Source organism: Dermacentor albipictus, chromosome 4 (genome assembly GCF_038994185.2).
Source record: "Dermacentor albipictus isolate Rhodes 1998 colony chromosome 4, USDA_Dalb.pri_finalv2, whole genome shotgun sequence".
In the NCBI taxonomy this organism is placed as follows: domain Eukaryota; kingdom Metazoa; phylum Arthropoda; class Arachnida; order Ixodida; family Ixodidae; genus Dermacentor; species Dermacentor albipictus.
The window spans coordinates 55,363,911-55,389,445 of NC_091824.1; the positions used below are offsets into that span (position 1 = coordinate 55,363,911).

The window sequence follows — 25,535 nt, forward strand, 5'->3', positions numbered from 1 at the left end:
GAACACATAAAAAGACACCTAATAATATTTTCGAGCATAGTAAACCAATAGGGGTAGCGCATACTAACATCATACTAATGTGTTAAGAAATTTTTGCCTTATTGAAAAGGCTTGCGAACTTGTTTCTAGATGGCACTACCTTCTAAACGTGCTTCATCAAATAGACGTCATGTTTTGAACGTCAGTTTATTTTCTAATGTTGTGTAACGCGTTGTTGTCGGCGGAAGTGGTCATTTGAAGAACTTCGTTGTGCTGTGCCATCATGTATAAGGAGTGCGGACGGATTTACGGCTGCGTCCTTTTCTTCCTGCTTTATGGAAGCTGTGAGTAGCTAGGCATTGCTTCGCTCTTCGATACGCTGAGGCGGTGTTGCGCCTGTGCAAGGCGCGGCCTAGGCCCTTGTTTACTCCGTGTCAGCAGTGAAAGTTCTCTGAACTCGAGCAATTGTTGTCAGGAAAGTGGACCTAGCGTTCGTGTGCCGAGAATTACCCTTTTTCACTCACTCGCTGGTGAGACGAGCAGCCTGCATAGCTTTGTAGCTACTCTTCGCCACTTGTGTCGTCGACTGACAAAGATGAAAGTGTGTTTCCGTTCATGGAATCTTGTCGCCCGTAGTTTAGTGACGTTAACGGCGTCCGCATGATTTACAGCATTAGTTCGAGCGATGTCGCTTTTGCGCAGTGGTTAAAGCGTGAGCTTATGCTTTCTGTTCAAGAATCTCGTATTAGTCATTCTGCTAGCTTAACGCTGTTAATGTAACGCATCGTTTGGCACTGAAATGTTTGCACGCAAATGTGAGATTGGTCAACTCTGAATTGATTAGATACTGCAGCTGTTATAGTCGATAATTGCTACACTATCGAAGAGCGCGAGCGGGACGTTTTTGTTTAGGTTTGTACGAACCATGTGCCTACTGACAATCATTGTTTTGATGTCGTCATCCGGGCATATGCGTACCCGACTCGACTACCGTCTTTTCTTTCCTTGCGCAGGCAGTGCACAAATCGGAAGCAAATGCGTGTTCCTTAGCTGCCGCTTCGCCAGGCACGCAGCTTGCGATGCCAACAATATCTGCAGGTGCAAGCCAGACTATCCTGTACAGGTTTCGCCGCTCAGGTGTGCCAAAGGTAGGTGACGGTGTAACTAATCTCGCACGAAATTGGTCTGTTACAGGCTTTTAAGAATGCAGAGTGGGTAGAATTTGCAGTTCCACATTGCAATTTCCACAATGAGCACTAGTAAAGCTACCCGGCAGCACCTTTTGTGCACTTATGATAGTCGCACGAACATGACCTGACTATCAACAGCCTTTGTCGAATCCGAGCTAAACTTCACCGCTTAAACTATAGAAAACTGTATTCCTCTTTCACATTATCAAAACCACAGTGACTTGATAATTATCGAGACATCATGCACTGTTTATTCTCATCTGCAGTGCCCGTTTTTACATTTTCACTTAGTACATCAGCCTGTTTTAACTACGGTTGCACTAGCATATCATCTTGTTGAATAAATATCTGTATTCAACGTGCATGTGGTTCAAAGCACCGCCTGCACAAGTTCTTTGAGCACTTGACAACAGCCCTTAACATTCCAGTGCACAAGTGCACCCCTGTATTGTTGTCCATGATAGTACTGCAATGCAGGCACGGAGTTGCTGTGGTGTGTAAAGATTATTTACCTGCTGGCAAACTGGCACAACTGCAATGCACAGTGACTTGCAAACAACACTCGCAGAGGTGACTTTTGTCAGCAGAGCAGATGTTTCTAAAGGACATGTGAAAATTTCTTGAGCTCTTCAACAGAGTTTCTGCAGTCATAATTGTGTCTGGGCTCACATATGCTATATTTGTTTTGGTGGCTGGGGGCAAAGTCTGTTGAAGTAATGCGATAACTTGCACCACGCCAATGATTGTGGGCAGGCAGCATCACCAGATGGCCGTTGCCTCATGGCAACGGCCATTTTTATTTTCGCATAGTTAAATTTAGGGGAATGTACTGCCTAGAATGCTCAGCAAGCAGTGGCATGTACCCTTTCAAGGGCCGACACCAGCCTAGAACAGGGCACAAGGGTATTCTTGAATTGAACATTCCTTAGCATGGTTGCTACCTACAACAGTAGTACTGGCGAGGACTCATTATGGATAAAAAGGTGAGGCATGCAGACAGGACACAAGAAAAGAGAAGTGGACAACACGAACGCCGACTATCAACTGAAGGGAGCACTGAGGCGAAAAGAAGAAAGAAGATGCAAAACTTATCTGTGCAAGCCCCGGAATGGTATCGCCACGTTTCAGTCGGGTGCATGTGCCAGTCTACGTGAGAGATAACTGTTAAGGCAGTTAATCTCTTATGTAAATTGAAGGCCGACTCACGCACGCACTTCCACCATTATAGATATGCCATGCCTCTACCATAAGACGCATATCTCCATTCTTGTGCCTGTACAATATCGCGCATTCATCTATCTCTGGCGTGCAGTTACAATCTTGGCAATGTAGGGAAAGATTAGAAGGCGATCCACCGGTTAACGACCTTTTATGTTCCATTAGCCTCTGATTGATACACCGCCCCGTTTGCCCTATGTAGAACTGGCCACAGCTAAGGGGAATTTTATAAACCACACCCATACGACAGTCAGTAAAACTTGTTCTTATTGTGCTTCACTGGACCAATATCTGTTCTTTTTTTGCCTTTTACCTGCTCCTTTTTCCTCTGCACGGCAGTGCATATCTTATCTAGCTTATTGGGAGCAGTGAAAGCAACATTAACATCATATCTACTTCCAACTTTTTTAAGCCTGTGCGATACTGAATGAATGTACGAAATAGCCACTACTCTTTTTTTGCTATTACTGCTTTCTGTAATCACATCTGTCCCCCTCGAAACCGACTTCTTTAGGCGTTCAGCCACAGTGGCCTCTGCAACGCTAAGATAACCCTCTTCTAATAGATGCCGGACCTGTGCATTAAAGCTGGTGCTCATTTTGTGCATGCAGGATCTGGTGAGAGAAGACTTAAGACACGACATGGCAATTCCATTTTTTACTACTTCTGAATGCTTGGATTGAAAGTTTAACAACGGCTTCGAAGATCTTGGGGAGTGCTGCCAACAAACGTGATTTTGTTCGAAGAGCAAGGAAATTTCTAGAAACTGAATTACACATCGCTGAGGAAATTCTTTGGTAAACTTTAATCCTCCTCCATAAAGTTTAAATTGCTCACTTATTGAGGTAGCAGCGGAATCGAATTCTTCCGTATTGCAGAAAATCAGGTAATCATCAATGTAATGGAATATCTTGATAATGCAATCACCTAAGGCTTTCTCTAAGCAGCTGTCAACCTTACTCAGGTAAATATCGCTAGGAATAGGGGCAACTTTTAAGCCAATACAAATGCTTGATTTCTGCAGAAACACGCCATCTCTCCACCCAATCAGCGTGGACTTTAAGTACATTGAAAGAATTTCCAGAAAAGCTCCCGTGGAAACACCGCATCTGTCAATAAAAGCCGACTCTTGCACTTGTTCTTTAATGCACTCATTTACAGAATTTAGCAACCCGTCATGCGGCAAGGAGTAATACAGGTCTTCGATATCAATTCTAAAAGCTGTACAATCACCAGGATTTTCCTCTCTCAAATACTGAACTAGTGTCTGAGAATTACACAAGCAAAAGAGGTCTGAAAAAATCTAGTGAAGCTAAGCAGTTCTGTAGGTAACTAGCGACACAGACCTGCCACATAACTTTTTTTGACACTATAGCATGAAAAGACGTCTCCATTTCCATACCAGTGTGCTGATAGAATAATAATTCCAAAACACGTACATACAGGCTGAAGCTCTGTGTTGAAATTACAGAGAATGTGGTACAGCAATTTAAGAATGCATGAAGATGTTGCTCAGATTGGCCCAGAGTCTTCACAAAAATACATGTAATGAAAAAGTTGGTTTTGCTTGATATGCAAGGCATTGATTGCGATAGCAAATTGGTAGACAGCTATACGAAGTAAGGATAGTAGTTTTATTTGCTATATAAACATGTCAACATTCGCTTAGTAACTAGATTAACAAGCATGGTGTCACTGAGCACGAGCAAACATGAATATATCTCACTCAATGACAGCGCGCACCTGATGTTGTAAGGCTGAAGTGAGAAAGCATGGCAGCAACAGCGAGTGAATTGACCTTCATGCTGCCTCTTGCTTCAACATGAACCAAGCTGCTAGAGCTAGAAGCTATCAGCACTCGACATACTCTATCCCCTTTGCAGGTCACTTTCAAGGTAGGGCCCGCCCGGCCACGCCATACGCAGCAGACACCAGAGTAGAACAAACACCTCTTCCCTTCCTCCTCCCGGTGCCTTGTGCGCCGCAGAAAATGGTGCACTTCCTCCCCGCCTTCCTCCCTTGTGTGCACGAAATTGAGCCACTATCGTCGGCTCGCCTTTGCATGCTTGCACTCGTATATACGTCACACGGCGCGGCAACAATGTTGTCGCCCTTGGACTTTATGCAGTACATCATGGCAATGGCATAAGTGCACCTGCAATGTCCGTGTAATTGTTATCGCAATAATAATTAACACTGATAGGATGGAGAGCACAAAGATGTAAAATACTACTCTGCACTAACAGTCTGTTCAAGTGCAAGTGCGTGTGCATGCGGAAGTACTTGCATGGTTGCTTACTGTGGGTATTTTTTTTTTATGCAGTGTTAACATGTATGTATTCATATCCATTTCCTCCTCCAGGTCGACGTCATCTGGAAGTGTGCACAGACAACAAGGAATGCACAGAGACGGACAAAAATACGTACTGCTCTCGAACGTCGTCCCAGAGTCGTTGTGAGTGCCATGACGATTTCGTCTATAATGAAGAGACAAGATCCTGCGAACTTAGTAAGTGTATTGAGGCTGCAATTTGGCATTCATGATACGGTGACTACATGCAGACACCAGTGACAAATCACTGCACATTTATGTGTGTATACTGGTACTAGCCTGTGGAAGGAGAAGTATGGACACAGAGACTAGCCTTTAGCAAAGAGTAGAGACTCTGCATGAAGGTCATGGTGGCCTCACACGTAGGAGAAAGGCAACAGACATGTTATAGTCCGTGAAATTTTGAGAATGCAATGGCAACCACAGTGCTGTGCAACTCGAATCTGCGTACGTGCACCAGCCTATTACATTTGCCCATTCCCATCATCAGCAGCTTACTGCTATCCTTGAACCAAAAAATATGTAATCATTTCATTGTACAGTGCCCACGGATTGAAATAGGACATTCGGAGCGCGTGGCCGTCGCTACATGCAGCGCCCCCCGTGGATGCTCATGGAACCAAGGTGCTGCATTGTGGTATAGCACGAGGGGGAGAACATCTACAAAGCAGAATTGCTCCTTCCGGTCGCCAAGGGGCCGGCCTGTGGTTTACCACACTGCCTGCGTGGCGCTGCAAGGCTTGCGCGTTCGTCTGCCGACCGAAATGGTTCGGCGGTGCGCATTGCCCGTTTTGCGGCGGCGTCTGCTTGCGCATCTTGCTTGCGCTTTTTGGGCGATGCGGCACGCATGCTGTGCAATTAAGACACAGGATTCAGCTACGTGATAGCGCCGTACGTGCCTTCGTTGACATGATCAACACTTGCACAAAAGAAAAGAAAGTTTATTTCGTCCGTTTTGTAACGACAAAAAAGAAAAGAAGCATTCACATGCCTGTCCTCGTGCAACATTAAAACGAAGTCTCAGTATTTTGTTAGTTCGCCCCTAGAAGCGAATACGGCGGCCATTCTGCGTGGCAAGCTTTCGTAGAGGCTATCGCCCAAGGAAGAAGGCGCTAGCTTCTCCCATTCTTCTTGAAGAGCCGACCACAGGTTGTCCGAAGAACACCTGTGGAGCGGCTGACGAGACAGGGCCTTCTTTATTTCAGCCCATACATTCTCAATAATATTAATTTCCGCACCTTGCGGAGGCCTGTTCAACACCATCACACACTTGTCTTCCAGCAGGCGAGTCACGGATGCTGCGGTGTGAACTGGGCTCCAGTCGTGCCTGAAGTAATAAACAAGCAGTCTTTAAATGGGCCAACCAGGGCGTACGGCATAAGGACGGTGTCGAGGAGGTCTAAGTATGCTGCGGCATTAAAGCGGCCGTCCAGGCGTACAAGCAGACCCAAGCCTTCTTTGTAAATACACCCCCACACATTGACGCTACATCGACCGCTGCTTGCAACACGATGCAGATTTGGGGTGTCGAACCTGGCTGAAGGAAGCGGAAAGAACACAAGACATTATTTTACTTCACTGCGATTGATAACCGCGACGACAGGGGTCTGCCTCTTGAATGTTGGCAGAATGCACTGCCTTTAGTGACCATTTCTACGAACTGCTTGTGTCCAACCCACGAAACAAGGCGCTGGTGAAAAGTTTTTGGCGTGCGCTCTCTCCTCGTGGTAGCGGAGTGCATGGAATATAAAACCTAGTTTTTGATGAAAACGCATGCCTAGCCGCTACATACCATCTATCCCATCTATCATGCGCTACGGGAATGCAAAGAAAGATAAACATTGGCGGATTTTTTTTAGTGAAGCTGTGTAACCCCCGATTTGTGAAGGAGTCCACCTGCCTCGTGCTTCGTGTCCTCGACGCTCGCTGCTGCTGGTCCCATTTTTATGTAAACGTGCTCTCGTCTGTAAAAGGACATTCTGCCACACTTCCGCTGTCCAGGACTGATGCTCCTGTGCAAACAGCAGCCTTTTGATCCTGTTTTCTGAAGAGATGAAGGGCTTAATCGCCGCCACACAACTACGAAGGCCACTTGTGTGAAAGTTCTCGCATACTACTTGTGTGCTGGCTGCTAGCCCCAGGTCGTTTCGTATTTCTTTCGCCGTCATCTTCGGGTTTCGTCTCGCTGCTTCAACTATACGCTCGTCGTCAGAGTCGGTCGTGACCTTTGGTCGGTGTCCTCTGGGCAGATTTGTCAAGCAAGTATCCGTCCTGAAAGCCCGCCTAATCCTGCTCACCGACGAGCGGGGGCGTACAGTCATATCGGCGATTTGTTGCTGCGGTAAACCTGTTGCAGACAGTCACAATCTGCATCCGTTCCGAGATGGGTATGCCTGGCATTGCTGGTCGTGTCTGAAACGGAGGCGCGTCTTGTGTTCACGATATATAACTACCTGTGGCGCGGCTTCTGCTGACGTCAGTGCGATCAACGATGCCGGGTGTTTTCATTTCGGGGCTGAATAAAGAAGGCAGTTTCTCGTCGGCTACTCCGCAGGTGTTCGCACGAAATAAGCTATTCTTTTGTACAGATGTTTATCACATCTACGAACGCACACAAGGCGCAATCTCGCAGCTGAATCCCGTGTCTTGCTTCGCATCGCCAAAGCGCGTGCAATGAGAGCGTCGTCTGCTCGCGCAGGTGTGCACCGTCGAGCCATTTCAATCGGCACACGAAGGCGCGCAAGCCTTGCAGCGCCACACTGGTAGTATGTTAAACCACAGGCCGGCTCGTCGGCGACCGGAAGGAGTAATTCTGCTCCGTATATGTTCTCCCCCTCGCGCTATACCACAATGCAGCACTTTGGTTCTATGGGCACCCACGAGCGGCGCTGCATGTAACGAGGGCCACGCGCTCCGAATGTCCTATTTCAATCCGTGAGTACTGTACCTGTGCAACATATGGGACTGAAACTTGAAGGTTAACAACAAAGAAGCTTGAGAAGAAGCTAATGACAGTGCAATGAGGAATGGGAAAAAGATTAAAGGCCTAATGATGAGAAATAGGAAGGCAGCAGTGTGGATTAGAGAGCAGACAGGGGTAACGAATGTTCTAATTGACATTAAGAGAAAGGAATGGAGTTGGGCAAGACATGCATTGCATAGGGCAGATAATCGGTGGACCATTAGAGTCATGTAATGGGTGCCAAGGGAGGGGAAGTGTAGTCAAGGACAACAGAATATTGAAGAGCAACTCCGGCAGTTTTTTTTTTTTTTTTAACCATATCAAGGTAACGAAATACTTAATTTTCGAGACGCCCTTATCACGCGCCTGATAGTAGAATCCTTCCGCAAATTCTAAAATAATTTTAAATAACCAAAAAAGTGCAATAGCGAAACTGAAACCTGACCAAGCTGCCAAGCAAACATCTTCGTGTAACGTCATGGGAGGTATGCCGGTTTTAGCCGCAGGGTGAAAGAAACGAAGAGCAGTTGCTAAGCTGATTCATGACTGCACCCGACCTACGGGTGACAATGTCAGTTGCACTAGCTTGTCGAATCTGTCAGAACAGCGGCAGCTATGATTCTGACAAATTCAGTAGACACAAATCGCCATTCACCTGTGGCCTGCCACCACGAAAGCCAGCACCTATGCACAACATATCGTGCTGCGACATGAATACCAAGGTTAGCCCTAACCACTGATTTTACACGTGCTGCTTGACATTGTGGGTGTTCTACCCCTTCTCAAGGAAGCGCTTCACATACACGCTATAAGATGTGGAGCACGACTTTCTGCATTTGTATCCCGCAAGAACACCGCCGACAGTCCAAAGCACAGACCGGTGCATTTGTTTACATTGGCAGGCACAGCTACCACTCATCGTACGCTTGACATATAATGCTAGCCGCTCACTGGGGACAGCAATTAGTGTCACAATATATGAAAACATGCAGGTTTTGTGCATGTAAGCACCATTGCATCACTCAGAGTCACGTTGATGTGAGTGACCACTCACCTTCGAAAACAGCGAGAAGGAGAGAGTAGTATGGGAGCATTGTTATGCTGCCTACTTGTAATTCTTAGTATTCTCTTGATGCACACAATTCATGTGTTCCGTAAAGTAGACCTAGGTTATGACCCTGCATGTATGATCATTCATTTATAGAATGTGCAGTTTTCTTGCCGAAACACTGATGCCAGTATTGGCACAGTTGGCAGCTGAATGAGGCGGTTGTTTACGTTGCTGTATTGAAGAGGCCTCTGCTTGCTGCCCGTTTGGGATAGGAGGAAAACGGTGCACCTCGGAAGCTAAATAATGAGTCATCATAACAATATGTAAAAATACACATATCTCTATGTAGCCACATTTAATTTAGGGAAGTGCCGGCGAGTATGACTGACCACCTTCGAGAATGGCAACGTATGGATGTTGATAGTGTGCCATGTCATCGTTTCTAGCTTTTTGCGTGTGCGCTGCACGAAATGAGCAATGGTTGATTTCATATCCGTATGGTCAAAACTGAACTACAGAAGCAGTTTGCTTCATCCTAACGCTTAATTAGCTTCAGGTCAGTCGCTGAGGTCTGCCAGCAGTAGACACTCGAACTCGCCAACTGTGATAGGCTTAACCGCATGGCACTGATCCTCTGCTCGTGAAGAGCATTGTCACAACAAAACTTGTCATAGCAAACTTTTTTTTATTGTTGTCTTGTTTGAATGGTTCGTGCATCCAACAACACAACAACATTTGCCACCTCCATCTCTTGCCCGTCCACAGGGAATGCAACTTCTCGCGACAGCAACTTCTCATGCCAAGCACTAGCTCACTATCGTCGGCTCTTCCACGCTCTCGTAGCTGTCGTCCGCACGATCCCGGCACGCTCTGCGTCTACTGCACCTCGTGTCGCACACAATGTGGCCTGTAACTTAGGAGGAACTAAGGTAGGGTGTTTGAGGCAGTTAAATTAATTTGTTAAAAATCTGCACAACTCCAAAAGCCTGCTTTTTTTGAGGACATGGCCGAAGTGTGCAGAGGAGAAAGCCCAGAAAATTTCACTGATATCCGTTGACATTGAAAAATCACCGGAATTGCCCTTTAAGTAGTATGATGAATTCGGGAAACCTGCAGGCATAACTTGGAGTCACTAGTGCAAGACGGGTAATTGGAGATCGCTGGGAGAGACCTCCGTCCTGCAGTGGACATAAAGATAGGCCGATAGTGATGATGAGTTTCACGACGTCACAGCGGAGGTGAACATCTTGCAATGCTTGAGACTTTGAGAGACCGTGCCTAATACCTGTGTTACACGGGCACATTTGGAAGGCCTTCCAGTCAACAGCCTTTGAAACGCCACAACTTTATCGACTCAAAGGAGTTGTCGCACTGCTACACGGCACTTTTGAAAGGCCGTTCAGTGGTTCAGGCGTTTCTCGCAAAATTGTGTAGTGCTGCGGATCTTTATTTTTGTTTTCATGTCACAAAAAGTTAAACAACATTAAAACCATTTAAAAGCACTATAATTTTTTTTATGTTTGTTTATACATCAAACAAATTTTTGTATACATTGCCATACATATATGTTTAGTTTTTTAAGTTTTTGAGTAGCGAAACTGCGGCACCGTTTGCGTTGCTGCACGTCGCTGTTGTGGAGAGTACGTGCAGTTCGCACATATCAAGTGGCAAAAATACTTTATTGAATAATTAATAACACTCATATATAGTATTTTAGAGCATTTTGGTTTGATTTGTTCTTTCTAACCGTGAGTATGAGCACCCTGTGAACGAGAGGGCATGTTCGCGCTGTTTCTGTTTCCGTTGCTCAAAGGCCATCGAGATTTCGGTAGAGTGGAAGGTGCTCCGTTGACTCGATGGTCTATTGACTCGGCGGCCTTCGAAACCGCCCGTGTAGTAGCTCAAACTTGACCTTTGAGTCAGCTGACTATCGGTTGGAAGGCCTTCCAAACGCCCGTGTGACACGGGTATTAGTGTTGAGACACTGAAGGCAGGAGCGGTGCAATCCTGTGGGTGGTACTGGTGCTGAAGTCTTAGTTCGTCGCCAACTATAGTGTACAACACACATAAGGTTCAAGCAGCATGTTACTTCATCCCATCACGGTCTAGTATTCGCTTGTTGCCCACTACGAAAGTCACATACTTTATATGCATTCTGAGAGCAAAACAAACAAATATTATGTCAAGGATTTTTTATGTAAACCCTCGTAACATTCTGTTTTCAAACACTTTGTGTGCGCCACTTTTCATGAGAAGAGCTCTTTAGAGGATCTACTCACCTCTAGGACACAAAGGCTGCAAGACGTGGCTTTTCTTTTAGTACTCCTGTAATGGCTATTGGTGTCCTTAAGTAGGCCTGAGGGCGTGTAGACATGCACAGACATGTAGAAGCATGTGAGGAGAGGAGCGACATGAGTGTGTATTACACAGTGCTCTACGTAAGTGAAAATGCTTTTGCTGTGATGTGGAGCTGTAGAGGCGCCCTCTTCAGCTTCTTGCACCAGGGTTGCCATGCAGTGCCGCCATAACTCGGTGACACTCATGTTCCTAGTGGTTCCATTTCTTTTGGCAAAGGCTGTGCTGCTCTCCTTGTTGCGAGCAGATACTTCCCTGAATTTCTCAGCTGCCAAGCATTGTTCGTGTGAACTTGAATATACTTTAAAAGTTGTCTTTGTGAACAAATAAGTGCATCTCTTGCAGCCTTATTGTGAGCCTTTCGTGCCTTGTTTTTGCATTGCAGTGAAGCTGGCTCCTGTGTCTCCAGACATACTTTTGCCCATGGCTGTTGGCGTTTCAGTAGCACTATCCAGCATGCTCTGCTGCTTCCTCGCCCTGTGGCGACTTTGTAAACGGTAAGTTCTTGCTTTTTGACCAAGACGTGTGCAGTCTGGTTTTGTGAATGGGTGTATGTACAGTCGTGTCAAAATTCTGAGGGCCATAGGCGCTGCGATATTGTCTTTTCTCTTTCGCAGCCTAGACATGAAGTCTGAAATCTAATGGCGAGGCCCATGCGTACGTCTTCGATCAATGTGATGCATTACAACAATTTCATGTTGCACGGCTGTGGCTATAATAAATTTAGATTTTTTGCTGATATCGTGGTTTTTAAACATTTGCTCTTGACTGTACATGCATGCGTGCACACACCTATCTTTCACTGTTCAATTTATGGCACTAGTATCTATTCTTGTTGACAGAGTGCACTTAAAACTCTGGCAGCCTTGCTCTCTAAAAAGAGGTCGCTAGTTTAATGGCCCCAGGCAAAGCAAATTGCTTTGCTAAGCCGTAACTCTGTCCTCTGTCATGTATAATTTCACAAAATTAGCTTTGCGTTAATGTACCAACATTCAGAATTGTTCAAATTATCAGCAGGCTGAATTAAATGCAACACTAAAGGCAAACACTGAAGTCGCCTGAAATGTTAGATGAACTTTATAAAAACCTTGCAACTTTCTGTTCATGCAAAAGCGATTAAGTGCATTGACATCTTTGTGATGTCACATTGACATACTAACGTTGCGGTTTTGGCACGAAATTTTAAAAAAATTGAGGTTTGGTATGCATATCATGTTATCATGATTATTAATCTCTTGCTTCAAAATTAACTAAAATAGAGTTAAGAAAATAGAGACGGAATACTTCATTAGTGAATTCCGATTCTTTTCTTTCTTATGCTGCATCACTGGCCCCGAGTAGCACTCTGCCTAAGTTGTTACCAGGATTGGCTCCTCTTGAGCGGTAAAAAGGAATCGAATCAAGCGAACAGAAGCACTGCATTACACTGGCCCAGGGCACTATTGTAACAAACGACTGTGTTCAACGTATCCGCTGGCTTGAAGGTTTCAGCTATGACATACTCATAATTTAACTAGTTTAACCTTTTTATGTAACCCTTTTCATCAAAGAGAACTAAAATTAATGTGCGGGTATTCAGTCCCCGAATATCCCATACCAACTTTCCACAGAACTTCTTTGCAAGAACCGCAGTCTCAAAATTTTCATTCAGCTCCTTTATAAAGCCTCCAGTAGCATATAAAACCAGCTTTGAGCAATTGCTTGTAGAAATTGTGGCATATGCAGTGATTGGGAGACCCGAGTTACAAGACGAGTACAACCTCGTGGCTAGCCTAGAGTCGCCATTCATTTCTGTGCATGCCAGGGCCGTTACCGCCTTTTCCTTCGCTGAGTAGCGCAAACTTCCCTGGGCAGCCATTGCGGCACTTTCTCCCGCATGCACACAGCATGAAAGAATGCCTTGCACCTATTTTACACTTTAGGTGAGAAGGAATCAAATAAGCACCAGACATCACGTGCGAAGGATAAGCAGTCCATTTGAGATGACTTGCCGTTTTCCCTGACAAAATTCCGCCACAATGTGCCCTCGTTCAACTTTCATCACTCCCTTCGTCGAGGGTTATTTCCGTATGACGTAACAAAGTGGCCCCCTTTTCTGTGCTCCCGGTGCACTTGGTTTCAATATTGCCTGGATTTGGCCTTCAATTTCAATGGTGAATATCTCAACTTGCGTGGGATTTTTTTTTTTTTATTCCTGAGAAATTGGTATGCTATAAATTCTGATGCCCCACAAATTTTCCATATAGACCGACTGCCCTCAAGTTAACAATTTTTTTTAATTAGTCTTTTCAGAGTAACTTAAGCTGTGGCGAAGTATCTCTGCCTCGCCATAGAGCCCGGGCTGCCTGTGAAGACAACAGGTGTCTCATGGTCATAGCCTTTTATAAAAAAATATGTTTAGTAAAGCAATGAACGTGGCTAGTTAGTGGACTTTCAGGATTATATTGTGCTTAGTGTTACACTGACGTATGTCTGCATCTTGTCCCTTATGTTCGTCATTGTAACACTAAGTGCAATATAATCATGAAAAAAATATGTATTGTTTAAAAAAGAACATCCCACACTTTGTCGCATTTAAATAATGTGTGGGAGACCACACCATTTTGTTGTGCAGAAATAGTGCAGCCTTATTGTTGCCAAGGGCATTTAAAGAAATACAAACCTGTGTCAGAAAAAGTGCATGAATGCAGTGATAATGTGACTAAATGTTTTGTCATGAATGAACTCCTCGAAGATTAGAAAAATAAAACAGCTGCTGTGATTAGAATGCATTTTGGTAGCAGCACCACAAGTGTTTGGTGAAAGAATATTTAAATAAAAATTAAGTGGCAATTTAGCGGCAAATGTGAGAGGGGTGTTAACATAATGTTGCACCTCTTTGAGGTCCCATATCCATTATTTAAACCACGTTCACTAATTGCTAAGTGTTCTGCAGGAGCTCACTTGACACGCGTCCTGCCTCTTTGAGGGGTGAAGTGCAACTGACGATGTGTGTGTGTGTGTGTGTGTGTGTGTGTGTGTGTGTGTGTGTGTGTGTGTGTGTGTGTGTGTGTGTGTGTGTGTGTGTGTGTGTGTGTGTGTGTGCGCGCGCGTGTGTGTGTGCGTGCGTGCACACACACATATCTTTACCATGTGACCATCTTCCCACACTTCACATGCATATTTTCCATTTTGACACTCCTAATGCTAACGCAATAATATCCATTACCATTGTGTTAACAGTGTAGTGGCAACAGACCTATTTAAATTCTCATAGTTTGACAGATTTGAAGGTCATTGACTCAGTCGCAATTGATAAGTGCCAAAACATGTATTCTGGATGGCCATGCATGCTCTGAACAAAATTGTAAAGGTGGACTCCTTTCGCTGACACCACTTTCGTAACTGATTGCGATCCACTTAGCTCTAGTAGGCCAAATAAGGTCATGTAGTTGTGTGCAATCTGTAGCCCAGACGTACTGTTTTTTTTTTTTTTTTGCTAATGCAAATTACGTTGGAAGCATTATTTTTTTTTCTCTCTCTCTTTCTCTCTGTTTCCACACATGCAGAGCCAACAGCAGTGGCTTCTTGAGCAGTTTACAAAGCAGTGGCAGCACTAATTCAAGAGTGACACGAGAGCACGCACCTGTCCGGACTCAGGACTCCTGGAGTTCCGACACATTGCCTTCGTATGAAGCGGCAGTATCACTAAAGGTAAGTGAAAAATACCACTTCAGTAAGAGCATTATTGCCGAAGAAATCTTGAAGAGAAATGTGCCATCAGGACATCAGAGCTTGAAGCAAAAGCAGGGCAAATCCATAAGAACAAGGAATGCAGGACCGGTGCCAATTCCATGAAGTATGATATTTTCATGCATGTAACGCATCACTTCATATAACCTCTGAAAATAACCAAATACAATAGCATTTATATCTGGTACGAAGTGCAAGTCACATGGTTTAATCCTTTGAGGCAGCACTTTTTTCGTTACTCTCATAATTTTATTGCCATTTTTGCTGCTAAAGTGATTAAATTTGCTTGAGCTCTTCACAAGGATGACTTTGCGAGCAGCTGTAGATGTGGCATTAAATGTTAACATGCCATAGACTACTTGGTTTCAAAGCATCCTGTTTAAAACAACGCCCGTGTTTCGAAAATGTGAACCACATGCTGGATGATGACAAGGAAGTCTTTTGCTAGTTTGTCTGGCAAAATAAGGTTGTCATATTTTAATACCAGCCCCTGTGAAGACGATTCCCTCAGCTACAGACACTAATTGCCTAAATCAATGCAAGCAGTGGGGTCTATTCACTCAGGGCAAATGGTACAGGAGTGCCAACGCTGCTCTCTTACGATCACTCTGTTGTCGCCATTGGCTGCAGTGACAAAGATGGACTGTTCGGCAGCTGAAGTTTCATTCAAAGGTAAATGGAATATGCAAAATTAAATAAGCAAGAAGGGGTGATGACAAAAGCACAATAACACTGCCAACACTAAAGCATAAGTTAATAAACGATCACGAATTGACCGAAAGTGTGATTTCTCCTTCAGTTAAGCTGTCGATACTTAATGAACATGTCCTTATACGGTTAACGTGGTTACTTCGACTCTGGTTAATTCGATATTTCAGTTAATTCGATCCCGATCGAATGCACCAGTCGGCGCCCATGCATTTCTCTGGGCCCAAATGATCGTTATATTGGTCCTGTTCAAACTTGACTTGTCCGCACACATGTGCCTGACCCTTATGGTGACACCAATGACTGTTTCAGTGGCAGCGTCTGTCTCGGCGGAGCTTAGGGGACAGTGAATGCGTTGAACACGCGTCGCCTCGTGTTGAAAACGCCTATTTCCGGCCCGCCCTAGGAAGATTCTCAAGCAATAACAGTAGCTCACTATGTATGATTATGTTACTTACCTAATTCTAATGGGCGCCTTTTGTTTTCCAAGGCGTTTGGGCCGAAAATTGGCTGCAGTGCAGTCGAACCAAAACGGCCTTTGCGACGTGTGTACGCTTTGCCACACAACATAACTGTACTGCGACGAAGTTGACTTTACATATCATGCGGTGAAGCTGACTTTAGAAAACCGACCGCCATTCTAAAGAATCGGGTGCACGTTTAATTTCTACTTTGGTTAGGAGCTTTAAGTAATTTCTACATTAGTTTGCTACTTTAGACGCCTAGAAAGTGGGCACGTGTTTGATTCGGATGTATCCTAAACTCAAGAAAGTACTGCCAAATGAATCAGTGGTATGTTCTGGCGTGTTTTCTGAACCTTGTTTAATTCAACCGGCCATAGAATTCAGTTTTGTCGATCCCTTCAGGGTCGAAATGATGGAAGTCGGCTGTATTTGACAATGCTATTCACGTCGGTGAGCTCATGAACTGCGCAATCACATTTCCCTTTTTCGCTCAAGTTTTCTGCATTCAATTTTGTTTATTCCACATATCTTCTGATAAAACTGCAGTGCTTATGTTTGTCTCTGTTTGATTTCATGAGCGCTGATAAATATGGAATCCTCCTAACTCGCTCCCTTTGCCATGCTTCTGAAGTTCATTTCCATTACTGTCTGGCCATACAACCTTCCTTAAGCGGAAAGCTGTATAACTGGTCATCCTGCATCAAGACTGCAGTATGCTTTAGAACTCAATTGCACTTCACTAGACAGAGCTCTACAAATGACCATTCGGTAAATGTATGCAAAACAGTTCTATAATTATTTTCTTTGGGCATATCTCCTGTGCGACTGCAGTGGTTTCAATTTGCACTTCCACATCCAGTAAGAGGTGCTCATGTAGAAGTGATGCGCCCAGAACCACAATCTTTTAATTATTTCAGAGGCTGTGAAATGCATCACTGTCTCGGACAGCAAACTTGCTTCGGCAAACTAGCACACCTCGTCATGATTTCCAAGCGAGCAGGACAGCTATACCCTCTTTGTCATTATGAGAAGACACTGCAGCTTTCAACAGACTGCAAATAAATATTACTTATTGCCTGAGGTGATAGTGGTAAAGCACAAAGAAAAAAAAAGGGATCTGCTGAAGCCCGTAACACCATTTAGCCGCTGGCCATTTATGTAATGCATTGTGGCTCACAAGAGAAATTACACATCCTCAAGTATGACAGAACGAACTTTGTGCATTTTGGGCATAACTTGCACAAGATGTTTAATAAACCAAAGTCTGTATCAGCCACCATCATGTTGCAAAGATACTACTGCACCATGTGTATTGTTATGTATAGTTACTATTGTGAATTTGACTTACAATGCCCTGTATGTTGCTCTTTCCCCGCCATCATTTCCTTGTACAGAGGCCATCATCATCTCAAGAAGACCCTCCGCCACCATACTGCGAAGCTGTCACATTGCAGTTACCCCTGTCTGAAACAAAAGTGTGACTGCGGTGCTCCTACTGGCAAGTCTGGATCCTGCGTATTGCCGTGTTGCGCATAACCCTGGCCACAGTAGCCAAAAGGAACTGCTCGGGCAGTTATAGAATACCGAGACAACACAGAATGCTCATCGCTGGTTTGAGAGAGAGTTCCAGCGCACCTGACAGCTGCCATGGGCGCCTCTGTATCACGTCGACAGCTCATGGATACCTACGGCCAATCATTCCACTATGGCGTGCAGCATGGAACTTCCCACGATGTCATCCGCAAATGGGGAGGAAACCTTACGACCCGAGTGAATCTTGAGCTTTGCTCTTGTTTTATAAATGTGGCAGGTAGTCCTGTATTAAAGTTGGCAACGAGCCAACGTTATGCACTGGCAGGGAGGGCCGAGTCACGGTATAGTCTGACTTAGTGTAGTGGTATTAGTAAGTTGTTTTTTGTAGTGTACCGTTGGCTATTCGTAGCATGCACTTTCTGTTCTAATTAGCCCAGTTTTTCTCTCTTCGAAGCAGCAAATATGGTCCAGTAGAGCTTCATTGGTGTGTTTCACACAGGCACGTTAAACTGATGCTAACCAAGATACTGTGTGACTTTTGTATAGTAGCTGCCCAAGTTTTGTTTTTGTGCCAGTCCCTACCTATATGCATGAAAGATGCGATTCATTTGAACTTACACGTAACGAGTGTGATCATCACACCAAAATGGCCTATGTGGGCCTTATTTTGATTTTACCTGGCTTCAGGAGGTGGATTTGACAGCCAGGCCAAAACTGACAAAATTTCATTTTGAAATAGCAAATCGGTAATGCAGAAGCACACACAAATTTGTGTGCGTGTGTGTGTGTGTGTGTGTGTGTGTGTGTGTGTGTGTGTGTGTGTGTGTGTGTGTGTGTGCGCGTGTGTGTGTGTCAAGCAAAAAGGCATATAGCGGTGGTGCTCTCATTCACCAACACCTCCAGTTCTTTTTGCAGTTTACTGTGCAAGTCACAGACGAAACACATCTTCGCTGATGTCATGCATGTGATAAGCAGACTGAAGATAATAGACAACCAAACACTTTAACACAAACATCAACAATAAGTTTGAAAAGGATGGAATTGAGCCGTTGGTGAAACGATCAAGGAAGCTGGAAACTAGGCAAAACCTAAGTGTCTGTCCCATTCTGCTTCTTATCACTTTGATAGCGAACCTCTGTAAAGAAAGTGTACCTTCACTTGCCATGTGTAGCCTGTTCATTGATGTCAGAATGAAATCCAAGAGTAATGAAGAGTGAAATTGGGCGTGTAGTGTCCAGAGTGACTGTGACGCATAAGTAGAAGGGGCTGGTGCAGTCATTCTAATCAAGTCAATTTGCACATGTTCAGTACATCTGAGACACAAAGGTGCTTCCAGCATGCAAATTCTGACTGTCAGGCTGTCTTTAATGCCATAGCTTAGCATCAAACAAGTGTTGCTGGGCTGTCTTTGTAATAACCGAGCATACACTATAAGCCAAATGGTTACGAATGGATTTGGCTGCATTAGTAGGCTTAAAAGCAGAGTATTATAGCAATATGCCACAAAGTATAGTACTTTAGTGTATTGCTAGGCAGTGGCGTAGCTAGGTCGTCTGGCACCCGGGGCCCATAGGTCTTCTGTCACACCCCCCCTCCGGGTGTAGCCCCCCCCCCCCCCCTTCTGGCCCCTTGCACCTGGGGCCCACGGCCCCACGGCCCCCCTCGTCGCTACGCCACTGGTGCTAGGTGCTAGTTTGATATGAGGCATGTTACTGCAATACTATCCCAGCAAGGTAGGCCATATGTTTGGTTGTTATTTTAAAGATAGTGAAGTATCTGAAAATGTTACTTTGCTGGGAGGGACTCTACCGTGGCATACCATGGTTGACATTTGACGAATAAGAACAGAGGTTTCTTCTTTGTTCTTGCATATTATGAGGTCGCGGCACGGCATATTGGTAGCAGTGATGTTGAAGTGCTGCTGCTTCAGTGACCATGGTCCAATTTACATTCCTACTTTCTATTGCTGAACAAAATCCTTTTACCTTTATATTATGCCTGATCAGAACAGAGCTCTGAAATGACCTTAATAGTGATCATACCTTTCTTCTAAACATTAACTTTGATGTAGGGGCCATTGATTTTTTATGCTTGCAGACCGGTCTGCAGTTCTCTTGAAGGAGGTTGTTATATTGGCGAAACTGACTGAAACATGGCAGATTTTGTTTCCTATGTAGACGTGCCACAACAGCAGGTTCAAAAGGGTGACCATGTTCCTCTGTGTTTGCTTGTTAAGTAAACTCGCCACCACAGACTCATCATAGGGGAAAATGTATTTATTGCCTTTTTTTTTCTGTAGTAGTAGTAGTATCAAGCGTGTGAATTTTCCATAAAAATATATATGTGTGCGTGTGTATGTGTATATACTTTTGGCAAACGTTATTGTGTTAGCGATCAACATCACATAAACAATAATGTGAAGAGTTATTCCTAAGACATTCCACTTTGCTGTCAGGTAGATCTGCAAGCCCCCATTTTGCCAGTGCAGTTGTCGGCGGCAACCAGTCCAGCGCGGTTGAAATTGCAGCTGTTTTGCCATAATGTTCAGAAAGAGGATCCTGTTTGGCAGACTTGATGCAAGACCACAATATAAGGTTCTACAAACATGTTCACTGAAAACTGCATTTGAGAAAGTCTTAAAGCAATATTGGTGATCAGTTGCTATGCCTGCCATTTATTAAGCATGCAAGGAAGTACACATACGCCTATCCACTGTGGGCAAGACACAAGGAAGCGGTCAGCGCATCGGGCACTGTGGTCACTTTGCAGGCTGTGCACTCCAGGCCTGCTTGTGTACAGTTGACATCAAAAGTTTACGAGGCACAGGATCTCTTAAAAATATATATATATTTCCCGAGCTCAGCTATGCAGTGTTTATTTCAGATCCGCTACCTGTTCTGGCATACACGAAAAGCAGCGTTGTGCTGTTCTACAGGCTGTAAGCTAAAACTGGACTCGAATTTGACTTTTTTGTGCAACTACGTTCATTGTGTAATCTTTCGACACCGACTGTGCCATACAATTCGCTTTAAGCAGCGCTTCATTGTGGTATACCATATACAGGTGTGTTTCTTGCGATTGACAAGTTACTGGGCAGCCTGAGACAGCAAGGGATCTAAATTGGGCAGATCATCTTCAGCAGATTCACTTGTCTAGAGGCTCTTGACAGTTTTGTATTTTCTCTTTGTAACTAAACTTTGCGAGTACTATGAATTCACTATTTGATTGTGGGGAAACAAGAGCAAAGTTTCAGTAGCCCTCTCCCCCTCCCTTTTTTTTCTTTCTATGGGATGTGCCGCAAAGTAGGCATGGGCAAGGTATTTTAACATGTTACCACTGTTTCACATGCTCGCAGCTCCAGCATGGGAGGAATTAAAATTCAGTCTCATTCAGTGCCCAACATCATTGGAGCAATGTTGCAATAAGATAAAAGCTATGCTCTGCGGTTGATACTTGGTGAAAACTGACTGGTGGTGAGGGCCATGTTATCTTCACTTAATCGTTTTTGAAAGAACAAGAAGCACCCAATGCACTTTATCTATATTGAATATTCCAGACCTGCTCAAGGTTTTTGTGCTTTATTGAACACATCCAATATGACTTCCAACAGAAATGTTTGCTCAAAATAAGTCGGTGCCATTCACACGTCATATTGGCCTCTGCAATATGCCGAGTAAGTGTCTGCAATTGACTAGAGTGCAACTAAAACTGTTGCAAGCATACATTAATCAATGTTGCCAACTCTTCTTTTTTTTTTTATCTGCAGGGTTCCACATGCAGCTTGTGCTTGCATTTGTGCCTACATTTAAGGTGGCAAGTCTTTTGAGGACTGAGAACACACAAGAAAAAAAAAGTTTTTGTAGCTTTTTTACAGACTGGCACTTTACACCACATATTTTGTACAACAAGAATCTTCGGAGTGAATCGCACACATGCATCAACACGAGTGGCACTTCTTACAAACACATACGTACCAATTGCTATGGACTGTTTCTCGGATAACATGACGTGAACGTGTCATCACATTTTTTAGCAGATGCTGACATTTAAGACTCGACTGTAAATGTGCGTAACATGATGCATATTTTGAGTTTTTTTTTATGGAATGGTTCTTTACACCAAGTATTTTGTAGAGCAGTGTTGCGTAGGAGGGCATGTGCCTGTACATCACTGACAGACTGCTGGAATAGCAGTTTATCATCGCTCTTGAATACGAGTGTTCAATTTAAAAAGTGGATCTCAATCGTTTTTGCCGACGATGGTGCGTATTGTAAAGAAACACTTTAACCGTAGGAATCCGTAACAGCATGTTGTGCTGCAGCGAAAATTGCATTTGGCAATTGTGTTGAAATCATAACTGCATTTGTAGGTTTTTGTATGTGTATGTGTGTGTTCATTACCTACTGATGAGTGGACTAGTGCCAAGCTTTCGTGCAGTGGAAAGGCAGTTCACTATAAACCTATGGCTCGTGCTGTATACAGTTCAATACACAACTGTATTAAATGTCATGTGTAGTATTGTTTGTGACCAATGAATTGGTGATCTGTAGAGATAAATTGCCTGAACCATATAGATATTTTGTTGTTGCTGCACCCCATGGAGAATAGTACGCTCATTGCAGAGTCCTGTATGTTTTGTAAATAGTGCATACTTGCCCAAAGAATAATAAAACTTGCTACAAATTTTAGCTCTCTCTCTCTCTCTCTCTCTCTCTCTCTCTTACAAGATCCTGTATGAAAGCATCCACGGACACACTTCCTGTCTATTGCAGGGAGCCACACAGAACTGATTCAGAAAACCACACCTAAACGAAACTTTGCCTGAAGCAGAGTATGCTAGTATGCTTTGTATGTGCCTGAACCTAATTCAATCCTGAACAGAAGGAAATGGTTAAGCTAAACAAAGCAGCTACTTCTGCAATTGGCAGGCCCCACTACAGCAGCCTTTTACCACTGTTGGAACAGATAGCTTGGGTATGTTGAAGGGTGCATGGGCACATATTTCAGAAACTTACTTGTATGAAGCTTTTAACTAATTCCATGTTACCTGTTTTCGTTGTGTGTGCATCGTGTATAGAAGATGCAAAACAGTCAATTGCTCAACAGTGTTCGTTAGTATACCACAGCTGCAGTGAAGGATAATGATAGTCCTAAGCAGATAGAATGGCAACTACACTTGAAATTGCATATGCTAATGCAAGGCCAAAATGTCCATATAGTTTCTTACAAAGATTAATAGTAGATGGAACTTGAGCACTGAGGTTGCTCAGCTACCATGAGTGACGGGCACAATACAGTGATGTGCAATCTTGATGCTTCTGGCTTCGGACGTTTCTGTAGTGTTTTACATTATGCTGTTTCTTTAAAAATCTAGAAACCATGTTTTTCTGAATGCAAGAAGTTTATGTGCCACAGTGCGTAACCATTATAAATTTCTTCATTCACAACATGCTATTTTGTTGAAAATGATCAATTTCCAAAATCGCAAAGCTGTTTGAAGTCGGAAAGACAAAGTTTAGCCAAATCAATGTACTGCCCATCAATCCTCCGTGCTGGCCGAACCACCATGCTGCATACCTGCAGCTCTCATAGGATGGATGGATGGATGTTATGAGCGTCCCCTTTGGAACGGGGCGGTGGGTTGCGTCACCAAGCTCTTGCTATTACACTGTCTAATGTCCTACCTAGGTTAAACAAGAAAAAAAACACCCATATGAACTCTAACAACCAAATTTTCTAACCACCTATTGCACACTGTGCCTTTGTACGTCTCCGTTTTTTGTTGTGTCCCTACTTTTATTCCACGAATCCTCCTATCGCCTCTTACTAATCCCTATTGTGGACATGTTTACTATTCCACTGCTCTCGCTGAACCCTAAGGCTTCAAGGAGGCCAGTGGTGCCTAAATGGACTGCTGGGTAGTCTTCACATTCTAATAAAACATGCTTCATAGTTTCCCTAGCTTTACCACAGCAAGCACATGCTGCTTCTTTTTTCTTATAGTATCTCGCTTTATAGGTGCGTATTCTAAGGCATCCCGATTTCACTTCAAAAAGTAATGAGCTTCCCTTTAAGTTATCATAAATTGTTTCTTTCCTGATTTCGTTTTTTGCTCTTAAGTAGTTACTCATGGCAGGTTTCTTTTCCATTGCCACCATATATGAGATTATTTCGGCCTCTCTGACTTTCCGCTTGACATTCTTTGTTGCTGTGTTGCCCACCCTACAGGCGGCATACTTGCTGGTAAGCTTCCTAGTTCTTTTCCTCCACTGTGAATCAATGTTTTTCCAGTATAGATACCTCAACACTCTCCCAGCCCATTTACTTTCTTCCATATTCCTCAGTCGTTTTCATAATTTTACTGCGAGCTTCCCTCAATTCAAAACTAGTCCAGCCCATATCACCCTGCACAGCTTCATTTGTAGTCTTCCCGTGAGCGCCCAGTGCGAGGCGAACTGACCTTTGGTTCCCATCGAGTGCTGATTGTACCCCTGATTTAAAGCAAACAGCCGCATTTCCAAAAGTAAGTCCTGGAACCATTGCACCTTTCCACATACCTCGGAGGACCTCGTACCTATTGTATCCCCATAGCGCTCTGCGCTTCATTATGGCTGCATTTCTCTTCCCCTTTACTGTTATTGTTTTTTCCTGTGTTTCCATATACCTATGGCCTTCGTTTATCCATATGCCAAGGTATTTATATTCTGTTACCCGAGGTATTTCCTGGCCCTGTATCGCCACTGTCTGTTCACTGCTTCATTGAATACCATAACACCTGATTTTCTAACACTAAATTTCATACCTAAATTGTTGCCTTCCTGTCCACAGATATTAGCCACGCGTTGCGAATCACTTTGCTTGTTAGCTAGCAACACAATATCGTCCACATAAAATAAACCTGGAAGCTGCTGCTTCACTACTGTACCTGCCTGTTTGTATGAGAGATTCAACCCGATATTACCTCCTTCTAGCGCCCTCTCCATCCTCAGCATGTACATCATAAACAGCAGTGGGAATAAAGGGCACCCCTGCCTCAGTTCCTTGTTGATACGAACTTTCTCCTCACTCCTCATCCCTTCCCATTCAACGCAAACGGCATTTTCTAGGTAAATCTCTCACAAAAGCTTTAGACAATCGTCACCTAAGCCTTCCCCTTCCAAAATATCCCACAAAATGTTGCGGTCTACGTTGTCGTAGGCTCCTATAATGTCTAAAAAGGCCACATACAACGGTCTGCTTTCTACTTTTGATATTTCAATACACTGAGTAAGAACAAATAAGTTATCTAAATGCCTACCTATACTGAAGTTCCCCCAAAATGCCATTATTCTCTGCCCATGCTTGAAGCTTTAATTTGATTGCCTACATTGCTAGCCTGTATATTACCGATGTAATGGTCAAAACAGTCTATAGGAGTGAGTTCTATCTTTCTCCCCCTTACCTTTATAAATTAAATTAATTCTACTTTGTCGTCAACTGTCTGGTATTCGTCCATCTTTTAAAGTTTCTTCCACTGCTTTCACTAGAGTTTCCTTACTTTTTCGTTCTAGTTCATTAGTCAGCCTAACGGGAACCTCGTCTAGCCCTGTGGCTGTGCACTTAGGAATTTTCTCTTCCGCTTTCTTCCAGCTGAAGTTTGTCAGCACCAGCTTCTTTTCCACCAGGGTCTCTTTCATGCTCTTTTTTTCTTCAAATACAACCTTGCCTTGGAAAGATTCGGCTGCTATTTTTCGGATGTAATTTATTGCCGCTTCTCCTTCCAGTCTGTTTTCAGTAAACACTAGCTCTAGAGTGCCCTCTAGTAATTTTTGCAGGAAACTATATAAATATCAACTTCTATTATTGGAAGCTTGGGACACTTCCTCCAATTTGTGGATTTGATACTAATGTTGCAAACTTTAAGAAAATGATCACAGAGGAAAGAGCTGGGTGGCAACTGCCACCACAAAAGGCACAACATATCTGCACATTTGCCCAACAGAGAAAAAAATGCATACATATATATAGTAAA

At 43.9% G+C, this 25,535-nt stretch overlaps 1 protein-coding gene across 1 annotated transcript; it reads left to right on the forward strand.

Annotated features, from left to right (window-relative positions):
• Positions 1 to 72: 72 nt before the first annotated feature.
• LOC135909136 (uncharacterized) lies at positions 73 to 22,218 on the forward strand. The gene is made up of 6 exons (XM_065440953.2): positions 73 to 323; positions 993 to 1,127; positions 4,750 to 4,896; positions 11,473 to 11,584; positions 14,636 to 14,780; positions 17,386 to 22,218. The coding sequence occupies exons 1-6, from the start codon at positions 263 to 265 to the stop codon at positions 17,470 to 17,472; spliced, it is 687 nt and encodes a 228-aa protein (XP_065297025.1). The 5' UTR covers positions 73 to 262; the 3' UTR covers positions 17,473 to 22,218.
• The last annotated feature ends 3,317 nt before the right edge of the window (positions 22,219 to 25,535 follow it).